Source organism: Giraffa tippelskirchi, chromosome 12 (genome assembly GCF_054371585.1).
Source record: "Giraffa tippelskirchi isolate mGirTip1 chromosome 12, T2T-mGirTip1v1.2.pri, whole genome shotgun sequence".
NCBI classification, from domain to species: Eukaryota; Metazoa; Chordata; class Mammalia; order Artiodactyla; family Giraffidae; genus Giraffa; species Giraffa tippelskirchi.
Genome location: NC_137286.1, coordinates 114,547,795 through 114,565,647, shown reverse-complemented (window position 1 = coordinate 114,565,647; position 17,853 = coordinate 114,547,795). Strand labels below are relative to the sequence as shown.

Genomic DNA, 17,853 nt, shown 5'->3' with positions numbered 1-17,853 from the left:
TTTCAAAAAGGTTAAAGAATTAAAAAGATAAAAAGAAATGTGATAATAATTTCAATACTAAACTGTGAATCCAATGCTAATAGTTTGTTTTTGAAATCTGTCAAATGCTAAAGCATTGTTTCTATCTTGTGAAGTTAATGAACACGTGCAGACAGGTTTAAAGCCTAATTATTTAAGATTCCTAGTGATAGAAACAGAGAACAGCCTTGACTTGTGTTCAAATCATAGATTGGTCAAAATTTTTGAATAAATAGCACTTCCATGCAACAAGTTAGAAAAGGGAAGAAAAGCAAAGAGGAAGCAAAGAGGAAGAGAGTGACCCTAAACTCAGCCCAATGTTTTTAAGTATAGCTACCCTTTCTGCCTTTACAAGTCAACTAGTGAGCTTTGTTTTTGTTCATTATTTACAAAACATATTTCTGCAAATTGAGAAGGACTTTCCCAAAATACAATGATAGTCTTCAAATATATGTGCATATATAGTATATGTGTACATATATATGTATACATACACATATATATATTTATTCAAATAAGACATTAGCAGCTAGCCGTAGGTCTTAAAGGACAAGAAGATGGTTGGCGTCTATGCAAGACAGGTTAATTACTTACAGAGTTTTAGGTAAGAAAAAGTAGTGCATTCTCCACCCCCCCCCCAACACACACTTTCTAAATCTTCAGGGATGCCTGATCTCTTCCAATTCTTTTCATATGATTGCCATTTCTGACCTTTGGGGCGAAAGTGAAGTTATCCTGAACCATCCACATTTCTGTAGCATGCATTTCTTTCCAAAATCTATTAGGAAATAAAAGAATTGAATACAGAGCATTCCATGATTCTTAAGCTATTTCAGACTGACTTTTCTCCCACAACTTGAAAACTCTCCTGGAATTTTCGCTATCTTTAAACAAATAAACAGTTGAGTCGACAGATAAAATAATCAGATACAGAAAACATACGCTTTGCTTCGTGTGGATTTTCCTCAAAATAATTTCTTAATAATCATGAAGTCAGGGGATGTGTTTTCGTTTATATCTCTTGCCAAAACAAAACAAAACAAAAACAAGCCAAGATACATCCTAAATCCCTTGAAGGAGAGCTCGGAGAGCTCTGGCTCCTCTTTAAGTTGGCAGGCGATTGCTTAGAAGGTTTTGGAAAAAATTACGAGTCTTCGTGGACGAAATGGAATATTAAGACATGCAATCTAACGGTAGTAGAAAAGTAGATGCTCTCTCTTTCCGATCGCCACTTCTGGGTCTAGGCTTTTCCTCGCGGTCCCTCCCATAATTTCTTTCCTTATTCTCCCCCCTCCCCCCCCCCTCCGGCTCTCTCTCTTTCCCTGGGTCTCGCGCTCTCGGAGTCTCTGCTCCGAGTTCCTGGTTGGATAATTTGGGTTAATACTAGTGAGTGAGGTTTTTGCGGCTTCAAAGGGTATTTCAAGTTTCCGGAGCTCCTCCCCTCTGCACCGTGTGACAACAACAACTCGTCCAGCCGGCAGCCTGCACTTTTCAGCTCATTTTCTCTCTGTCATTCCCCTCTCAATCTTTGATCAATGTACTTGCCAGGGAGAACCCAAGTCCTTCAAACCTCCTCCTTTTCACCTTCATCCTTAACTTTGTGCTAGAGAGCGGGACCCACACAACCACAGCCGACCCTTCCCGCCCCCGCCCAGCCCCCCCTCCCCCGCCACCAACCCCCGATCCCAGCCCCCGGAGAGGACTCACATTTCGACTTGCGGGACACTTTTGTGCGTTTCTCTCCAGAGCGCCTCTCGAGCTCGCCCCTCTTGCGCTCGCTCGCTCTCTCACTCTCACCTCCTTTCCCCCCTTCTGTCCCTTTCTCTACTCTTCTCTCCCAGAGTTGTGGTGGTTGTGGCCCCCTAGCTCCTTCTCCCTCCCCCTTTTTCTCCCTCCCTCGCCCTCCCCAGGGGTGTGTGTGTGGCAACTTTTCCCCTCGCTTCTCCTCCTTCTGTTTCCCCCTTATATGTGACCATGGCAGTGCCGGCGGCTTTGATCCCTCCGACCCAGCTGGTCCCCCCTCAACCCTCGATCTCCACGTCTGCTTCCTCCTCCGGCACCACCACCTCCACCTCCTCTGCGACCTCGTCTCCGGCTCCGTCCATCGGGCCCCCGGCGTCCTCGGGGCCAACTCTGTTCCGGCCGGAGCCCATCGCTTCGGCGGCGGCCGCAGCGGCGGGCACAGTCACCTCCACCGGCTGCGGCGGCGGCGCGGGCAGCGGAGGCGGCGGCGGCGGCGGCGGCAGCGCGGGCAACGGAGGCGGCGGCGGCGGCGGCGGCGGCTGCAACCCCAGCCTGGCGACCGCGGGCGGCGGCGGCGGCGGCGGCGGCGGCGGCAGCATCAGCGCCGGCGGCGGCGTTGGCGCCTCCAGCACCCCCATCAACGCGAGCACCGGCGGCGGCGGCAGTAGCAGTAGCAGTAGCAGCAGCAGCAGCAGCAGCAGCAGCAGCAGTAGCAGCAGCTGCGGCCCCCTCCCCGGCAAACCCGTGTACTCGACCCCGTCCCCAGTGGAAAACACCCCCCAGAATAATGAGTGCAAAATGGTGGATCTGAGGGGGGCCAAAGTGGCTTCCTTCACGGTGGAGGGCTGCGAGCTGATCTGCCTGCCCCAGGCTTTCGACCTGTTCCTGAAGCACTTGGTGGGGGGCTTGCACACGGTCTACACCAAGCTGAAGCGGCTGGAGATCACGCCGGTGGTGTGCAACGTGGAGCAGGTTCGCATCCTGAGGGGACTGGGCGCCATCCAGCCCGGAGTGAACCGCTGCAAACTCATCTCCAGAAAGGACTTCGAGACCCTCTACAATGACTGCACCAACGCCAGGTAAAGAGCCAGAGCGGCGGTGGAGGGGGGAGGGAGTCTCCGCCGCCTGTGGCCCCTTCTCAACCGGTCCCCTCGCCCTTCCCTCGCTCTCTGCCTGGCGCCGTTCTCTCCGCGCGCCCCGGGCGAACGCGGCCCTCTGCTCCCTTTCCTCGGGGCTCGCTGGCCGTTCCCGACCTCTCTGAGAAGTTGGCACCTCACCCGGCCCAGATCGCGCTCTTCCGGCCGGGTCCGCCCCTTGCTCGCCCGGACGCGGGGGCTCGACAGATGTGGCTGGCGGGAGCCCCAAGTCTCGGGGTGGACGGGGCGGGTAGGAGGCGGATGGTGCCATTGCAGGGGCCACAGCGCCCTTCCTGGGCTGCGCGGACGTCTGGGGACCCCTTTCAGCGCTGCTCCCAGTGTGTGCGCGCTCCCTCGGACCCGGGTTGCACCGCGAGGCGCCGGGCACCGGCCCGGCTGCTCGGAGACGCGGGGCTAGATCCTGGGGGCGGAGGGAGGTCGTAACCCTGCCCCGCGGGGTTCGTGGAGCGGGAAGACGCGCTAGGGGTGAGCGCCCCGCGAGGTAGCCTAGGAAGTGGGTCACTTGGAGGTCGGGAGGGGGACGGTCCCAGAGGCCGAGAGGCCAGAGTAATCCCGGGGGACCCACACTGAGTTCAGCCCTGAAGCCCCGAGGGCAAGCCTGCGGAGGGGAGGGGAGGGGTCTGTGTGTGCACGCATCTGTGCGTGTGTCCGCGCGCTCGCGCGCGCGCGTGTGTGTGCAAAGAAGATAAAGGGGTACGTTTGCCCGGGGCAGGCGCGAGGGGACCGGCAATCTTCCTGCCGTTGGGGGAGGTGACCGAATGCCCGGGACTCTTGGCGGCTGAACTGGAGACGTGGGGAGGGAAGACAACAGCTTGCTGTCTCGCTCTCTCTCTCTCCAAACTGTTCTTTCCTTCCTTTCTTTCTTTTTTAAGGTTAGTAGCGCACGCAATGAGCAGGTGCAGGTTTGCAGTTGGATGCTCTGTGGACCTGAATACCGGTGCCGTGGCTCCTCCAGTCCCGCAAAGCGCGCGAATCCTGGAGGCCAAGGGACTCTGAGCCCGGCCGGACCAGTTTTATGCTAATGAACGCTCACTGGGGGAGGATCTACCGAGAGGGGGCGGGAGTGGGGTAACTTGTCAGTTTCGGGGTAGAAGTGATCGTTTCCACCCACTCTCACTGTGCCGTCTTGTCCCCACCGTTGGCTGCAGAAGAAGTTCAGAGATGCCGAGTAAAAGCAAGCAGGGAAAGTTGGAGTCTCGAAGTGAGCGCGTGGGAACTGCGCGCAAAATTTGTGCGGAAACTTCGGTACCCTCCAAATAAGTTTAAAGATTGGGAGGAGGAACGGAGTTTTACTTCTTTTTATGTGTGCCCCTAGTACAGCTAAGGAAACTGAGGCGGGAAGGAGAGAAGCGCAGGACTAGACGAGAAGGAAGCTAGGGTAGAAAAGCCCCTAGCTATTTCTTCCTTGGAGGAAGACTTCTGGCTAGTGCCCTGGGAACACTATAAGACGAGAAAGGCTCCGACTCCAATCCAGTAAATGTCCTACCCTGACCCTGCCAGAAACTCTTTTCCGTGTTTACTTCATTCTTTGTATGGGGGACATGGGTGTTTATCTGGATTTTGAACCTTCGTTTTTACTCTTTTTCGGTGAATGCTGAACACGCGCGTATGTGTGCGCGCGTGCCCAAGAATATGGACAGGTGGCAGTAAAGACTGAGGGTGAATCTTGATCACTAAACGTCATTTACAGAGATAATTAGAGACCTTGGGTGTACAGAATATAAAATATTTGCCAAAAATCTACTGTTAAAGCTGCTTAAATCAGGGCAGAAAATTGTTACGGAGTTGTTATAAAGAATGCTGGTTGAAATCTGAAGCCAGTTCAGACAAGATTGTGATAAAATTGCCTACCTATCCAGTAAATTGGTGAAGCGGTCTTTTTCTTTTTAGTAACCAAACCACTCTGCTCTTGAATCTTCTTTGTGTTTCTCATAGCTCACACTGTATTAGATAATTAATGGCTATTTCAGATAACACAAAAAATTGCTGGAGAAACTGCTTCAAAGATTACGAAGTTATAATCAATTTTAAACAGGTAGTGTTACACTTCTTACAATTATTTCCTTGATGCTTTTGTTTTTTCTAAAATTTCTGCTTAGGTTTTGGAATTGAAGTCCTCACCATATGGTTGGAGAATATTCTTAAAGTTACTAGGAGAGAATTTTAAAATATTTATTTTTTCCCTGAGGTTAACAAAGGCTCTGGAGTTAAAACTTTCAGAACCAAGAAAAGTTAAATCCAGCAAAACTGTTTATCCCTTCAAAAATATCTTATCAGTACTCTAAAGTTTTAATACTTTACAATGAAATGTGTTATTCCAGAACTCCATTTGAGGTTAAATGTGGTAAGTTTGTTGATTTACTGTTACATTTTGATCTTTTTATCAACTACAGGACTTTCTCAAGCCTAAATAGGGTGTAAATACTGAAAAAGGTGTGTAGTTGCACATATATACTTAGGTTTCCCTAATTCTGCCATTGACTAAGAAGACAGAAAACTTATCACTGAACTCTCACCAAAATACACTGTTTGCATTGTGATGCCTTACTTTTTAGGGATAGTTACAAGTGTTATTGCCTTATTTCTTTACATTGGAAGCAATAGCCAAAATATTTTTCATCTTGAATTTCCCAAACTAAAATTATCCTGTTCATTCAAGTCCAGTTTATTCCCTTACTATTAAGATCCTTTTTCATTCATTCCAGTTTATTCCCTTACTATTAAGATCCTTTTTCATTCATCTATATATATTGACTTCTTTCATTCTTGTTTCTTTCTCCTCTGGCTACTTGAGACTATCTAAAGAAATAATTTATACAGAAGAAGAACGGTACAAGAAGGCAAACTATATGAAATAATACACACATAGTGTGCAAGAAACATCAAATCTTAGCACTCTCAACTTTTTATAGAATATATATCGAACTATGTCTTTTAATAGCGTCTAGATACCAGGAAATCTGAGGAACCAAAGTGATGTTAAAGAAAGGTTCATAAACTTGCTCAAAGTGGCTCAGTAAGTTAGTAAAAAAAAACTCGGAGTGCATATAATTTGCTTGGGGCTATTGCATTAGTGTGCTATCTATGAACACTAGAATAAATGTTGAAGCCATCTGTCATTACCACAAGGAGATGAAACAGAGACTGTCACCTCCTTGATAGTAAAGCTAAATAAAATAGGGGTTTCAAAACATGAAAGAAAAATATAAGGAAATATATTTAAAAGTTGTCAAAGGACAAAGTCTGACCTTGATCAGCTTCCTCCAATTATTATTTTTAAACTAAACATTAGTTGCATGAACATGGCTGTTGCAACAGAGGTCACTTAATTAACTGGTAACCATTAAACAACAACAACAAAAGAAAAGTAATTATGGAGATGGTCAAGTCTCTGTTTATCTGAGTCAGTTGCTTGTTTGGAGATTTGGGTTAGGATTCACTTTTCTGTGAATTCAGGTAATGAAAAGTGACTTGGTTCTATTTTGTTATCGAAAATGAATTTTTCTTTGAATATTGCCAGAAGATGATTTTGTCTCAGGATCTTCCAAACCAGTTTGTGATTTGGGTCCTACATTGACCTAGATTTGTGGAGTTTTTAACTTGAAAAGATTCCAGTTAGTTTTATCAGACATTTATTCACAGACAGTATTCTTTTGTCTTAAAAGTCAATACCATCTATGGACAGCAAATTGAGAGAATTTACATGTCTTTTTTTTGTTCAGTAGTAATATATGAATGCAAGTTTAGTATAAGAAGTATAAACTATTTTCTAATTCTTGGCTTTCTTCTTTTTGTCAGAAGTTTTTTCTTTTTTAACAAAAAATGGCAATATTTATTTAACATTTCCTTCATTGCATGCTGTTCAGTGGCACGGAGTTATGCCTTTATGCCTCTGTGTAGAAAGTTTCAACACAATACAGACTCACTTCTCACAGATAATTATGATACTTGGCACAGAGAAATTAAAAAAATTACTTCAAATGAAGAGACTATGCTTTTGAAGTTTTTTGCATTACAGTTGATTAATGGCTCCTATAAAGCCTAATGTTTCGTTTTATAACATTTCAAAAAGAATATGGCATAATTAGAAGAATAAGACCTAAAATGTGAAAGTTTGCTTGGTCTTATCACTTATTTCTGAATGCTTTTTAAATATTAGTCAATTCCAGTTTAATGGCTAATACATAAATAAAATCTAAGAGTATTCTAACCTTGGGTTTACCTTATTTAATCAAATTATGTTGCAAAATACAAATTCTTGAGTTTTTAGATAATATCTTTCAAAACTGCTTTTTTTTCTCTTGGAGTTAGTCTCCGATAATATTATATTCATTATTGTAACAAAGTGCACATAGTTATGAAGATCATACTTGTTTACTTTCTGAATTCCGCAGTTAATACCGGGAAAGACTTAATTTGATTTGTATATAGAATTTTATTTTGTGAAGCTTCAAGTATTATGTAAAATAAACTGCAAAATAGGCTGATTTTCACAGTTTTCGGGCATAAAATTTTTGCATTTACATGTAAGACAGAATTTTTAAACTTCATTTTATTAGTCTAAATCTGCTGTTTTTTTTTTTTTTGCTTAATCTACCACATATCATGGAAATTGCGTATAAATTATTGAGACCAATATTAGCCACTCTCTTTTTGCCTCACTACCTCCCCCAGCCTCCTGAGATGTGACACCCAATATTGATTAAAGTCTTGGCTGGATTTGAGCATAAATAACTCTTCTCTTTGGTGATTTACCATGTGTGATTCACTAGCATACGAAAACATAATACGCCTTATTGTTTCTCATTTGCTGTTTTGTTTTTGGAATGTAAGTAGCATTTGTAAATTAGCTTAATGTGCAACCAAGTAGATTTTATTTTAAAAATGGTTTGTGCTTTGACTGTCAATTAGTGCTATTTTATCTTTCCAAGTTATTTTACTAAATTGTTTCACACAGTTGCCTCTGTTAATCACATAAAATAATCATTTAAATTGCATTGTGTTAGCAACATAGAACACATGTATTACAAAATACAATAAGATATGAAACTCTCACAGGTTGTAAACTGTCTCCCTTTGAATCTTTATCTGAGGAATTTAGTTTGAAATATGTCTTCTGAATAGGTACAGGTGAGTCTTTTAGATTTCACTACACATTTTGGTTTTAAGGTCTTCATTACTTGGTTCTTTAAAAAGTTCAACTTTGCCTGAATTTAATCTTTCCAGGATTTCATTTTCAGATTGCTCACCAGGGGGAGAAATCACATGACGTTACATACCTTTAAAATAAGCAAAAATTGTGACAAACTTGATATTAACTGTATGGATGCTTTAATATGTATTTAATATTAAGTTCTGTCATTTTATGTTTGAATTGTTATGAGAATCGAATGACCTTAGCATGTGCCAGCATGTGCCATTCTTTTAACTACTGAGTTACTGCACTGTGATTGGTTAGGCGTGTGTGTGTGTGTGTGTGTGTGTGTGTGTGACTGCTGCAGCTAAAGATTCTAGCTAAGAATACATTAAAAATACATTTGTATTTATATTTTCAGACTTAGAGACTGCATTAAGGAGTCTCTTTTACATTATATTTGTTATATTCAATAATTTACTTCTTAATGAAGAAAACCTGAATTTTTAAAAAACCCACCAAATGGAGCTTAGGTAAGTGGAATATCAAAGGCTCTGATCTGCATAAATCTCATATATCTCTGCATACCAGAGCCTCTGTGAGTCCACATTGTCCTCAAATTCCTTTACTTGCCTTCTCCTCAATTGGTCAGAAGTATTTCCAATCAAAAATAATTTTTTGCTACATTAGCTGTCCTTTAAATAACTTAATTGCTGACATTTCCTTTTTACAATATGTCACAGAATAGAAATGACTCAATTAGAATAGTGAAGTTAAGTTGCCAAATTATTTCTTTGGAAAACCAGAATACCAGGATAGTATATTTATAGTTGGTCTAGTAATTAGTCATTATTTTAAGTCTGTAATTAGCTATTATTGAAGTAAATGGTGGATCATTTTATTTTGATGCACCTATTTACTTTGGGAAGGTTTCTGAGGATTTTTGAGTGTGTCTACTACAGATACCTTTCTAACTTGAATGTACATATTTATTTTAATTATTATGTACATATAACCATAAATAGAGAATAATGCTAATCACAATCTGATCCAAAATCAGAAACCTCAAGCCGGGTGCATTTTAAATTTCTTGTGTATTCTAATTTGGACTTATTTTATAAGATAAGAGGATTCTAAGTCACTCATTAAGAAAAACTTGCATGTAGGTTTTTCTAAATAGGATATCCAAATGCTCAATGACTAAATTTTGTTAAAGATGTGGCCCTATTGCTTTCTGATTCATATTAGTTTGGAGTTGATCCAGGATATCAAGCTGGGATTCTTCTGCACATTTAAACATACGTGACTTGAGTGAAAGTTGTCAAAGACGTCTTACTAAACTGGAAAATTCACTGTGTATTTAATTTGTCTTATATTTTTTTGCTTAAAAATATATTCAAGTGTTTAAAACTCTGCAGCATGGCAACACACTGAATAGCCAGTTGCCTTAAAAAAAAGTTCCAGAGAGTAATGATTAAAAAAAAAAAAAGACTGTTTAACTGAAGCATCTAAAACGTGTTGTTGTCTAAGATGAACACAGTACCTAGAGTATATTGCATGTTTCTTGCAGGAAATAGAAATTATTGACTATAATTTGAGAATAATCATAATTTAGTTATAAGTAGATTTATGCAGTGGAATTTGAAGGTAGTGTATATGTTTGACAAAAAACTGAATATGCTTTTCAAGCATGATTTTCTCAAAGCAAATAGTGAAATGGACAGCAAATTAGATTGGTTACTTTTGGTTAGTAACATTGAAGAATTGAGAAATGTTTTCCTGTCCTTAGAATAAATTAATGGAGAGTTAAACGAAGTATTTAAAAGTCACAGTGTAACTTATCTTTGAATTTATATATGGTATCAAAACTTTCTAAATAATTAGATTACCTCTCCAGTCACAACAGAAGAAAGAAAGACTTTTCTTCAAGGACAAGGAAAAGGTATCAGGAAAGAAAGAGTACTAGTTGACAGAGAATTATTTTACATTATGGAAACACAGAAGCATTTCCAGTAAAAACTTACTAATTCAGTTTAAAAAATATGGTCATTTTTAGAGTAAAGATAATTAAAAATCTCGAGAATATGTTAATTAGGAAATATTTCGTGACTTTCACGCATCAAGCAGAGGAGTGTTTTGTTAAAATCTTAAGCTGATTGTTTTCTGAAATTGTATTAATAGCAACAGTAGGTGAGCTATTTTATTCATAGCCTTATTTTTTAAAAACATTTTGCTTAGTTTTAAACAAATCACTGAAGGTGTAGCTAGTCTTTGAACCCATCATAGCACTCTTAAAACATACTGATGTATTCTACAGTATTAATTCCTATTTTATATTTAAAATATTTGATTTTTTTAGCTTAACTTTTTGGAAATGATATTTATGTCTTAAGTGAGGCAGTTTGTAGTTTAACAGTGCCTCTGGATTTTAAGTGAATAACTTGGAGCATTTTAAATTGTAGTCTCACCAATCACACGTTTTATACTAGGATGGATGTTCTTGTGGCTGCAACAAGTGTAAAATTTTTATCAGTATTTTAGAAATCTTTGTGATGGATGCTTTTGTTTGTATTAAGTGTAACTCATTTGTGGTCTATGTGCTTATACTTAAGTAATTATAATATCTTTGTTAGAAAAGCTTTTACATATATGTATATGTGTATGTCCATACATACACATGCACATAAAAGGCATTTAGAGCATAGAGACAGAGGACAAATTATAAAAATAGCTTAATTTTGCTTTCTACAATTTATTTAATATAAGATGACACATGAAAAACATATTTGACTTTAGTGAATGACCACAGAAAACTGTATTTAAAATTAATTTAGGGTGAAAGATGCAGTTTATATTTAAATGTTTTATAATTATAAATACAACATTATATGGTGATTAAGATAGTGATTAAACACTTATTTGATTTTCCTAGACCTATATTTTATGATAACTTAGATATACTTTTAATTCTCTATGAAAAATATTTATACTTGATAATTTTTTTTGTATGAAATTGACATTAAACTATTAGGTACTAGAATCTGTACATTATTGAAGAACATTTAAAGTGCTTGATGTCATCACACTATTTCTTTTATTGGTTTATTTCCTTGCTGCTGGCACTTTAGAGCAAGCATATCCTTTAAAATCAGTGGATAAATGATAGGAAAACAATTTCATAATCTAAGAAAAAAAGATTGCTCTTCTAAAAGCTTTGCCATCAATGAGATGAGTTAGGAATGAGGTCAATGGGTTAATCTGCAGGTCTACATAAGGAGATGTGTATTACCACTTCTTGCAGTGGACTGTAATTGTCTTTGAAAACACCTGGTAGAGGTCCAGTGAAATTGAAATCCATTACTTTCTCAATCATTCCATGGCATTTGTCAAGTCATTACATCATTGAGAAAAGTGCAGGCATGCATGCATTTTGTTTTGCAAAGTAGAAAGGAGCTTATATTAATAAAATAGTGATTTATTAAAAGACTACCTCATCTAAAGCTTGAAGAATTAAAAAAAAAAAATAAAAACACTTGGACATAGTAACTGTAAAATGACATTTGGTAAGAAGTTCATCTTTGCATTTAGTTATCTAAGTAAAAATATTTCACATTCCTTTCTGCATCATCTTATATGCATATATTTTCATAAGTTAGTAAAAATGGTTTCAAAATATTTTATGACTTATGACCTCTGACACCTTTATTCATACCTTCTAAGAATGCTCTGACAAATGCATATTATAATCAAAGATGAATAATGTCTTCTTTTGACAGATTGTTTTTTTTGTCTTCACACTATTGACAGTACATGCAGATTTGAACTTGTAGCCAGGAACAGTGCTTCCATGCTTTAAATTGCCAAAAGACCCCCAGGGATAGAAACTTGACCTGCTTTTATGAAACCATAGAATTACATTTATACAAGTTACCCCATGGGAAAGGAATGAACTGATCCCAATTCAAACCTTAATATTGGAGCCTTCTGGGCCAAATTTGATTTTTCTTTCTGTTAACACCTGTTTAGCTCCCAAATTTCCTAACTATATATTCTTAGGAAATTTACAAAATACTATTCATGAATGACACTTCACAGTTAAGACAAAGTGCCATCAAAATTTTGCAGCTATTTTCATATGTGACTAAGATGCTACTTTTTAAAGTAAAATATCTAACTTTTAAATATGCATCCTAGAGTAAAACGGTTACCTTGTATTTTTTATTAATTTCTTGTCACAGAAAAGTCAGTCCTAGTAGGTGAAAAAACTTTTTCCCCAGGGAGTTATTCCCTGTGATTACATTTCAGAATACAGATTTTTATATGAGCATATTTTTATTTTCTTAGACTCAAATTTTAAAAGGTTAAAGTTCTTATTTTATTTTTAGTTGGATCACTTGAAAGTGTTTCCAGAAGGCTACTTTTGCCACTAGCAGTAACAAATGAAGGAGATCATTGACAAATTGCATACATAAAAGCCAGTTTTGTTTTAGTTATGTGGACTGGGCCTAAGTTGGAAAAGTGATGTTAATCATTTGCTCAATTTCTGGAATATCAAAATGCCATATCACATATATGCAAATGGATGACTAATATAAAATGGTAGGATTATAATATCTCTTTGCTTATAACTGGCAACATTAAATGACCACCATTAGATTTAGAACCTACTTCATCATATGGAATGACTTGCTCTCAATCTTGTATATGTAGAAACATTTTCTAAATGGTAAAGCAACACATATACATATATACCCTCCACTCCCATATACGAAATGACCATTGTAATGGTTAAATTATTCCATGATTGATTTTGAAATTGAGGTTAGCAAGTTCCTTCTAAAATAAAAATTGGAAAGAATTTCAAAGACTTTTCACTATTTTTTCACTTAGCATTAATAAAATTATTTGGATAATTAGTTACTTTATTAACAAGGACCAAACATAAAAATTCCTAATAAGAATGATTATAACAATCAATTCTTGGAGTTTGGAGGAAAAACACAGAGATTTCCAGCAGAAGATATACCACCTTTCTTACTATCATAAGTCGTGATCATAAAGGAGAAAATATTTAGGGTTTTAAACATGTGTTGCTTATTATTTTTTATTCGCTGTCATGTGGTAAAAAATTGAGTTTCACTGTCAGCTAACATTTTTGCCTTGCCTTGACATGATTTGAATGAAGCTGAAAATTAAGTCCATCGTTTGGATGTTTCGTAAGATCACTCTGATGTCATATTTCTAAAGGCAACAAATATTTCTTTTCGTTTCAAAGTTTGACCCAACTAGTTTCATGGGGATTTGACATGGCTGTTGCTCTGCACGGTCCCTGACTGTGAAAGGAAGGAAAGGAGGTGGATCACATGACTCGACCACATCTTACAAAGAACCTAGTTTAGGAAAGGCAACCTATTCTGAATTTTGTACTGGTGATAATGTGAAGTTTCTTTCTTTGTCTTTCAGTGGCACTTTGCAGCCCTATTTCCAATAAAGACTAATAGGGCACCAAGTGAACTGCAAAAAAGAAAAAGAAATCGGTTAAAAGATCTTGCTATAAAACACATGAAAGGAGAGGTGGAACTTTTATATTTTAGGTAATTCTCTTTAAGTAGAGTGATCCTTGATGTTTCATAGAATTTTACATCATACCTAATACAGGAAGTCTTCAGACTTGCATCCTCTTAAATATCTTTATCATCTAAATGGTCCTCATAATAAATCCTCTTTTTGTTTGGTAGGCACTCTAGTGAAATCTTTCATGAAGTGTAAATTCGTATTTACCTGGAAATATCTATCTAAGCTGGGTGTTTGAGCTGTTGATATTTAAATTGGATTCCTCCAATTCAACAGTGTGAAAATAGAATGGATTTTTGTTTATTTTCTCCTAAGTTTAGGAAATGAAATTCAAATGGTATTTATTTGATCTGAGGTATACTTATTTTGCTCTTTCTTTTGGGGAGTGGGTTAAATAAGGGCCCATGACAGGGACGCTGTTTGTTTTTCACAAAAGTTGTTTGTGATTTCAGGTACTCTTGGGAAATCTCTTGATCAGATTCACATCTGTTCCTGTCAAAGTGGGTGCTAAGATACCGGTCACCCAGCAACCATGTCCAAGAGGGAATTGGGCCGATAATAACTTCAAAAAGGAATGACAGATGCTAGATTAGGATGAAAGACAAAACGCATGAAAAATGAGCTTGTTAGAATCAAAAATTTGTTCAAGCACCTTTATGCAAATTAAATGAATATTGAATATTTGCATGCATTTCTACTTTTTCATTTGATTGAAAAGAGAAGAATAGCACATTTAAACTCACAAATGTGACTTCCCTCTTTTGTACTAATGAACATACAAAGCTGAATCTCTTTTAAAAAAATCAGGTTAGCCACCTGGGTTCTTATATCTCTATTAAGTATATTAAAATGTTTTTCTTATAGCCATGGTACTCTTTGGGATAAATTTGTTTACCTAATATTTTTTCATAACAAACAGCCTCGTGTGAAGATTATTTTAGATAAACATAAATCCATTGCTTGAGAAAGCATTTCAAAGGTAACTTTATCCTATTGTCCTTGAAATTGGTTAATGTGCATTAATAAAAGATCACTCAAGATAAGTTCACACCAAAAGCACAGGATTTTCATTGACTGGTTAAATCACAATGCATTAAAGTAAAGCATGGTAGTATTCCTGAAATGAAAAGTAGACAGATCTCTTCAAAATTTAAGATACTTTTTGATATATTACTAGTTTTTCTATTGAATTGTTCACATACTAATCAGAATTTAGAAGCATCTGATAAAATGTAGTGATTGAGAGAGCTTTCCGAGTCTTGGTTTAGCAGTGTCTAATGTGGTCACGTAGAGAAATTGATTTTCTTCAGAAATTAATTAATTTTTCATATCGCCCTAAGCTGCAGTTAAAAAGAGTGCATACTTGTCTGTTTTTTCCAGAAATATTGCCTAATCATATTAATACCATTGCCCCAAGGATGAAAAGATAATTGTACAAATGCATTTGGAAATATGTATCACTGAGTATTTATGATTAAATTATGCAAATGACCCAGCTCTCATCCTTTCCAGACCCAGATTGTCTAATTAGGATTGATATGCTGAATAGATGTTCCAGAATTTGAATACAAGCATGTCCAAGGAGCAGAAAATTGGAAATGACAAGGCTGAAATCCAAAGAAAAGTGTCTTTCGTTTCCACACTTTGTTAATGTGCTGTTAGCAGTTGAGGGTTTTTTCCCTCCCTTTGGCTATTTCGTGACTCAGATGTCCATATTAGACGCAAGTATGCGAAATGAGCTAAACTTTAGCAAATAGCATTTCATTTCTATTTGGTGCTTATTTAAAGATAATAACCCCCTGGTCATTCAAAGAGACCATCACTATTAAGTTGCTTCAAACAATATAAACATAACCTCAACTGTGACTTTTGAAAAAAAACTTCCTTTATGTTTGTATCAAATCTTTATTTCAAAACTGGCTCTCCAAACTTCATGGCATACCAGTGCAGTATTTTCTAAGGATGTGCTTTCTTGAATATACAGTTTATTCATTTAATTCATTTACTTAAATACCTATCTCCTTGTATTTGGAGAAAACTGTTCCAGTAACAGCTCTGATTAGGGGGAAAAAGCAGCACTTTAAATGTAACAATGTTTGAGTTTGAAGTCCTCAGCAGGCTTTCTCCCTCATTGATTACACTCATTCATCTTAGAAGGAGGGGTGGTAGTGAGGAGGTAGGAAGGGACTGAACTGTCAGGACTCCAGCCTTTGTTAAGCAGCGGGTAGTCACTGCCTCTGAACTCGCCTGGCTCCTGCTTTCCATCTGCAGGATGATGGATTGCTATGTTTAATACATTTCAGCTTTTGTCTGTCATAGTGTGGACAGACAGTACTATCAGTGATTTCAACAGTGATTAGGGAACTGTTTCAAACCCCTCCTATTGGCCAGACAGCTTCCAGGAACGTCTGATGAAACATACTCATTGGCACTCTTACCATGTAAGTGTGTAGTTTGACTCGGCAGAGACTGTACACTCACTGTTTAACCCAATGCAGAAGCCCACTGAGAATTTTACTAGACCATGCATTCACTTTAGAACAAAGGTACACAAGACACTATTGTAAGAACATTTGGGGTCTCAAACTAAAATCTTTATCCCAAGTAGTTCCAAATTAAGATAAATTTGTATTCTTTAAATAGTAGCAGTATATGTTTACGGCAGAACTCTATTCTGTAGACTGATGTCAGTTGTTGCTGTGCTCATCAATACTGAGCTTAGCTTTATTGGGAGGATAGAATTCGAAGACTATCTTAAAGCTGAAAGACATGACATGGCATGCACTATTCTGGGATTTGCTGAGCTGTGGGTGCTTTGTGGTTCACAAGTCTAAAGAGTGAGTGATTTCAACAACCAGAGAGCCACTAGGTACAGCTCAATATTTTCCCTGGAGTGTCTTACTCTATTTATAAAACTGGTGCTAAGAAAAATACAGTTAACTAAAGGAAAAGAAAATATGGTTTTAAGCCATTAATAACTTAGGCAAAGTTTTATTTGGAAAATTGAACATATCTGAATCAATGGAATTTTACTAATATTATTACAACAGACCAAATGTAAATTACAATGTAAATTTAAAACTGTATTATAAACATGAAATTTTAACTCTCTTAGTAAGTAGGTAATTATCAAAATGGGGCTTCCTTGGTGGCTCAGTGGTAAAAGATCTATCTGCCAGTGCAGGAGACACAGGTTCGATCCCTGGGCTGGGAAGATCCCCCGCAGAAGGAAATGACAACTGACTCCCTATTCTTGCCTGGGAAATTCCATGGACAATGGGGCCTGGTGAGCTACAGTCCATGGGGTCGCAGAGTTGGATATGACTTAGAGACTAAACAACAACAACAGCAACAATTATCAAAATAATTCAGCCAAAGTTTTGAAACAAAATCTAAATCAGGAAAATCTGTGTGTTTTCAACTAATCTCTACTAATAAGGAAGAGTAAAGAAAGGTTTAGATAAGTTAGCCCCCAATATTAAATGAGAATAAGAATTCCAGGTCCCCAATTATATATTTTGTCTTGCTGATGTGCTTTTGACATTGCAAATTTTTTATCTGAGATTCTTTCAATAAAGGTTTCTGGTTTTGAATATGTGGTTATGAATATGCTATGTTGTGCTAAGTTGCATCAGTTGTGTCTGACACTGTGTGATCCTCTGGACTTTAGTCCACCAGGCTCCTCTGTCCATGGGATTCTCCAGGGAAGAATACTGGAGCGGGTTGCCATGCCCTTCTCCAGGGGGTCTTCCCAACCCTGGGGTTGAACCTAAGTCTCTTATGTCTCCTTCATTGACAGGTGGTTTCTTTACCACTAACACCACCTGGAAAGCCCATGGTTACAAATATGCAGTCCCACAAATTCATCCATACACAGCATATTGTGTTTCTTTTGAACTGGTTCAATAGCTAAACTTGTTGGCATTTTGACGTTGCTGATTTAGTAATAATAAGGACAGGTGGCGCTGTAGTTTCTGTGAGAGTTATAAAAACATTCATATGTTTTGTAGCTTACCTTGTTCTTTGCTTTATTTTAAAGCTTGTCCTACTGAAACAGTGTTCAGCACTAGGATAAAAATTGTGCACTCATTCAGCATATTATTAAGGAGCCATTCATCCAAGTGAATCAAAGGTATACCTCATAGTAGACTTTTGTACAGAAATTACATAAGTGGGGTTTAAGCAAATCTGGATTTTTAAATCAAAGCTATTCACAATTTTTATAGC

General features: G+C 38.2%; 1 protein-coding gene and 1 long non-coding RNA gene across 8 annotated transcripts in view; both read left to right on the top strand.

Annotated features, from left to right (window-relative positions):
- The first annotated feature begins 1,941 nt into the window (after positions 1-1,941).
- DACH1 (dachshund family transcription factor 1) overlaps positions 1,942-17,853 on the top strand; it is a 456,626-nt gene continuing 440,714 nt past the window's right edge. For all 7 annotated transcript variants that reach the window (XR_014070377.1, XM_081546705.1, XM_081546703.1 and 4 more), the window contains exon 1: positions 1,942-2,840. Coding sequence is in view for 6 of the 7 variants with exons in the window: in XM_081546705.1 (XP_081402831.1) it covers positions 1,993-2,840 (848 nt within the window). In the remaining variant the exon portion in view is untranslated. The remainder of the gene's footprint in view (positions 2,841-17,853) is intronic.
- LOC145528397 (uncharacterized) lies at positions 3,008-15,818 on the top strand. The gene is made up of 2 exons (XR_014070378.1): positions 3,008-13,646; positions 14,079-15,818. It is a non-coding gene; the product is annotated as an uncharacterized LOC145528397 (long non-coding RNA).